The sequence below is a fragment of the Dioscorea cayenensis genome, chromosome 7 (genome assembly GCF_009730915.1).
Source record: "Dioscorea cayenensis subsp. rotundata cultivar TDr96_F1 chromosome 7, TDr96_F1_v2_PseudoChromosome.rev07_lg8_w22 25.fasta, whole genome shotgun sequence".
Lineage (NCBI taxonomy): Eukaryota > Viridiplantae > Streptophyta > Magnoliopsida > Dioscoreales > Dioscoreaceae > Dioscorea > Dioscorea cayenensis.
This window is the reverse complement of record NC_052477.1, coordinates 3,948,428-3,950,144: the sequence shown is the minus strand read 5'-3', so window position 1 is coordinate 3,950,144 and position 1,717 is coordinate 3,948,428. Positions and strand designations below refer to the sequence as shown.

The window sequence follows — 1,717 nt, the reverse complement described above, 5'->3', positions numbered from 1 at the left end:
CATTTTGATTCTAATCATACAAAAATATATGTATATTAGTATATATATATTTCAGTCCTATGAATTTAGACTAAAATTATTACATTCTTTTTCTTCTTATTTTGGGTTCACAATTCACATACAAATATAAAACATTTGAGCATCATTTCAGTGCCAACTGTGAAACTTTCATCCAAAGAAAACCCACAAACCTTGAAACCAAGTAGCCACCACCACCACCACAAAACAAAGAAGATGGTGTTATTGCAAAGACAAATGTACTCTACCATTATTGAGCTTGATTACTTTGAGCTTGTCCATACTTTTATTAGTGAGAGGCATAAGAATAGTTGGTGAAGGACTAACCTGCATGAACATATAGTTACCAGCAAACAACTCCCCAAAAAATGGCTTCCCTTGTTTAAGCCTTGTTATAACCTTATCAACTGCATTCCTTACCACTTTCACCTTCCTCTTCAACACTCTCCTCAGCCTTGCAATCCTCACTCTTGGCCTTCTCCAAAACCTCTTTGCATTGCCACTACTTCTCAGCCTCAGCCACCTGATCCTACTACTACTACTACTACTACTACTACTACTCCTCTTCACTACCCTCTCTTCTTCTTCTTCTTCTTCTTCTTCTTCTTTATTTTTGTTGTTTACTTGATCATCTTCTTCTTGTTCTGAACTTTCATAGGACTTGCTTAGCTTTGTGTAGGAGAGCTTGATGGAAGTCATGCTCTTCTATTTCTTTTTTTTTCTTCTTCTTTTTTTGTTTTTGTTATGATTTGTGTATCTATCTATGTTTAAAGATAAAGAGAATTAATGGAAGAGTTGGAAGGAGGTGGTAGGTTTGTTTAATAAATGAATGAAAGAGCAAGAAGGGAGTTGGGTCTCATATATGCTTTTAATTTTGATACATCGGTTTTGGTGCTATTGGTTGGTTGGAGATTATGAGTGAGTGATAGAGAAATTACAGACAGTGATGTTTTACCAAAACCAATAAAAAGTTTTTCTGATGACAAGTTGCTTATAAGTTTACAGTATATTATTGCTTGTTACTGCATCATTTTGGTCTCTTTCAATTTTTTATTGTTAATGATAGGTATAGGTTCGTGAATTATATATATATATATATATATATATATATTTATTTATTTGTGAAAAAATAAAAAAAAAAGGAGATGGAAAAGGGCCTTGTTTTTATCCTTATCTTTATTTTTTTTCAAGGTTGTCTTTGTCAGTAAATAGAATGCTGATATAAAGTTGAGACAGAGAGAGTGTGTGTGTGTGACGGTTAATTAATGAGCATTAATGAACCGTGGTATGGGATGGGGATCTTTGGCGTGATCACCGACTTTTAAACTTTTGCCACGTGTTATTCCAATTTATAATATATATATATATATATATTTCAATATGAATAAATAAGCCCGGGTTATAACTTATAACAACAAATCCTTGGTGGAGAAAAATTGTTACAAAAACGGTAATAAACAGACTCATGATCAAATCTCTTGATCATAATAAATATTATATAAACATTATGATACTAATGTTTATTTATTGTTTATCGATATTTTGTAGAAGGTTATTGTTTCTATTTCTTCCAGAATTACATGATAAGAAATTTATTGAATTGATTTGTGTCTTGAAATATCTTTTGGGTGTGTATATGGTAAAACTCTAATCATCATCTGATCGAACTAATAAATTTTTAGATGATCATTAAGTCATC

At 31.5% G+C, this 1,717-nt stretch overlaps 1 protein-coding gene across 1 annotated transcript; it reads right to left on the bottom strand.

Moving 5' to 3' along the window:
- Window positions 1–201: 201 nt before the first annotated feature.
- Window positions 202–840, bottom strand: LOC120265582. The gene has a single exon (XM_039273520.1). It carries the CDS (start codon window positions 715–717, stop codon window positions 241–243), a length of 477 nt encoding a protein of 158 aa, XP_039129454.1. The 5' UTR covers window positions 718–840; the 3' UTR covers window positions 202–240.
- Window positions 841–1,717: the final 877 nt, after the last annotated feature.